This window comes from Octodon degus, unplaced genomic scaffold (genome assembly GCF_000260255.1).
Source record: "Octodon degus isolate 3935 unplaced genomic scaffold, OctDeg1.0 scaffold00156, whole genome shotgun sequence".
Taxonomy (NCBI): Eukaryota; Metazoa; Chordata; class Mammalia; order Rodentia; family Octodontidae; genus Octodon; species Octodon degus.
Genome location: NW_004524732.1, coordinates 6,179,859 through 6,182,255, shown reverse-complemented (window position 1 = coordinate 6,182,255; position 2,397 = coordinate 6,179,859). Strand labels below are relative to the sequence as shown.

The following is a 2,397-nucleotide window of genomic DNA, read 5'->3' as shown; positions in this document are numbered from 1 at the left end:
AGAAGGTGGAGATGCAGGAAATAGGGAAGACCAGATCAACAGGCTTATTAGAAGGATGAACTAAGGTATCTACCATGGTGTTTTTATGATTTGGTCAGTTAATAAAGTATCTGCTTCCAAAATAAAAAAAAAAAAAAAAGAATCACAAGATATAAGATGTAGCTCAGTACAAAAGCCTTGAGTTCAAGCCCCTGTACTAGAAAAACAAAATCATAAGACAATTACCTTTTTGAGCACCAAAGGCAGTGAGATGTCTCCTGATGACCCCTCGACACTCTCAACGTTTCCTGCCAGCATAAACTTGTTCATGATCACAGACACAAAGAGATCATACTTCAGCAGATGCCTCAGCAAACCTATGAAGCAAAGGGGTTAGGAGTGAGGTGAAAGGAGGACAGGTAAAAGAGTCCTCCTAAGATAGCTTCTCACTCACCTCCTGAGAACCTTCTTTGGGCCTCTGTAGATAAAAATATGCTTGCAACCCTTAAGCAACAGTTTGCTTTTTACAAACCAGCTCCCTTCCACAAGGATCTAATGAAAATCTTCTAAGTCTTAGGCCTAAGGGTTTAGAGTGGTGGTGGTGAACCTCTGGCATGTGCACCTCAGTGGGTTGTCTACATCACTGAAACCTCTGAGAGGTTCGCCATCACCAGTCTAGAGAATTCAATAGTAAGCAACCCTCTATCACACCACTAACTCTAAATTTCATGAGGACAAGGATAATGTCAATTTCGCATTTGTCACCTGCCATAGCTCTTTATACATAATATTTTTTGACTGAAAAATGAACCATGGATTCCTGCAGGGGGACAAAAAAGTAAATCAAACAAAGCTGGTTCAGTGGTACATGTCTATATTCCCAGCTACTTAGGAAGCTAGTGGAAGATCACGTGAGTCCAGGAACTTCTAAGCCAGCTTTGGAAACACAGCAAGACATCATCTCAGGGGCTGGGGAGATAGCTCAGTAGAATAAGCGCTTGCCTTGCAAGCACAAGGGCCTGAGTTCAATCCCTGGTTCTGCAAAAAAAAAAAAAAAAGAAGGCATCGTCTCAAATAGGAGTAAAAAAAAGTTGGGCATAGTGGTGCACACTTGTAATCTCAGCACTCAACAGGGCAAGGCAGGAGAATCATTGTGAGTTCAAGACCAGCCTGAACAGCATAGCAAGACCCTGTCTCCAAAAGACAAATAAGTGTGTGGGGTGGTCACCAAAACAATCACTTACAATGTGGTGAATCAAGCTACAGGAGGACTAGCCAGACGCATGAGTGTATACTGGAGAATCTATCTTAGTATGGGGATCAGTAAAACGTTTCATCAGCAAATTTAAACTGAATGTGAAAGTACGTAGGAGAAAGCATTCCAGGTGGAAGAAACAGCACTCTAGACAGTAAAGAAACCCAGAGTAGTTGAAAAAAAGTAGAGAGGTCCAGAAATGATGTTTGAGAGGTAATTATAGAAGATAAGAACAATGTCAGGGATTCCGGAAATCGCAAGAAGGCACTAAGGCATTTGTTCATCTGTCTGTTTGTTCCAAGACAGAGTCTCACTATGTAGTTCCTCACCTTAAACTCACTATGTAGCCCAGACTGGCCTCAAACTCGTGATAATTCTCCTGTGTCAGCCTCCCAAGTGCTGAGATTATAGGCATGCACCACCACACCCAGCACAGGAGAAAATATTTGGTGTAGAAAGGCCAAGTTTTAGATACAGAGTGTGACAAAAAGAGAGCTGAGAGATGAGGCTGAAGAGGCTGATCACACAGAGCTTTGAATCTTGGATGTTAAGGCTAACTGAATGCAATAATATATAACAGAACATAAGACTCACAACACTTGTTCAAAGGATGAGACTACATAGCTGGCTGCGGGCAAAGAGCAGGAGGGACACCCTCCAGAGAGGACATAGCATTTTAAAAGAGGAATTCCCAGTATCATTAACAAAGATTCCCAGCTGCTATGCCCAGGTCAGTTCTGGGACTGGCCAGATCCTCAATTTAGGTCCCTTATTGTCACCTTTAGCTCTAATATATTCTAACTCCAATATTGCCCTACTTGAAAATGCCACATAGGATGCTTTACACCCACTGTGCTTCTGAGACAGCACTCACCACACTGGACTGCCTATGACTGTCTTTCGTGCTGGCCTATGAATGCCCCCAGGATAGAAATTGGGCTTCATCATCTTTGTGACACCGTATCCCAGTGTCACCTCCACCTCCACCTAGAATAAATCCTCAGTGTTGTATATGGCTCAGTCTATATTATGGACTGTTCATAATATAGCTGTTGACTAAAATTAGGAAATGCTGTTGTCACTCAATACTATGCTTCCCTTTAAGCTCTTGCCCTGAAGCAGGTTCACATTCAGACACTAATTACAGTGTCTGAATTATAAAA

At 42.3% G+C, this 2,397-nt stretch overlaps 1 protein-coding gene across 1 annotated transcript in view; it reads right to left on the bottom strand.

Annotated features, from left to right (window-relative positions):
• Positions 1-2,397, bottom strand: part of Mei1 (meiotic double-stranded break formation protein 1) — a 100,932-nt gene that overhangs the window by 54,407 nt on the left and 44,128 nt on the right. The window contains exon 6 of the mRNA XM_004642606.1: positions 226-356. Coding sequence (XP_004642663.1) covers positions 226-356 — 131 coding nt within the window. The remainder of the gene's footprint in view (positions 1-225; positions 357-2,397) is intronic.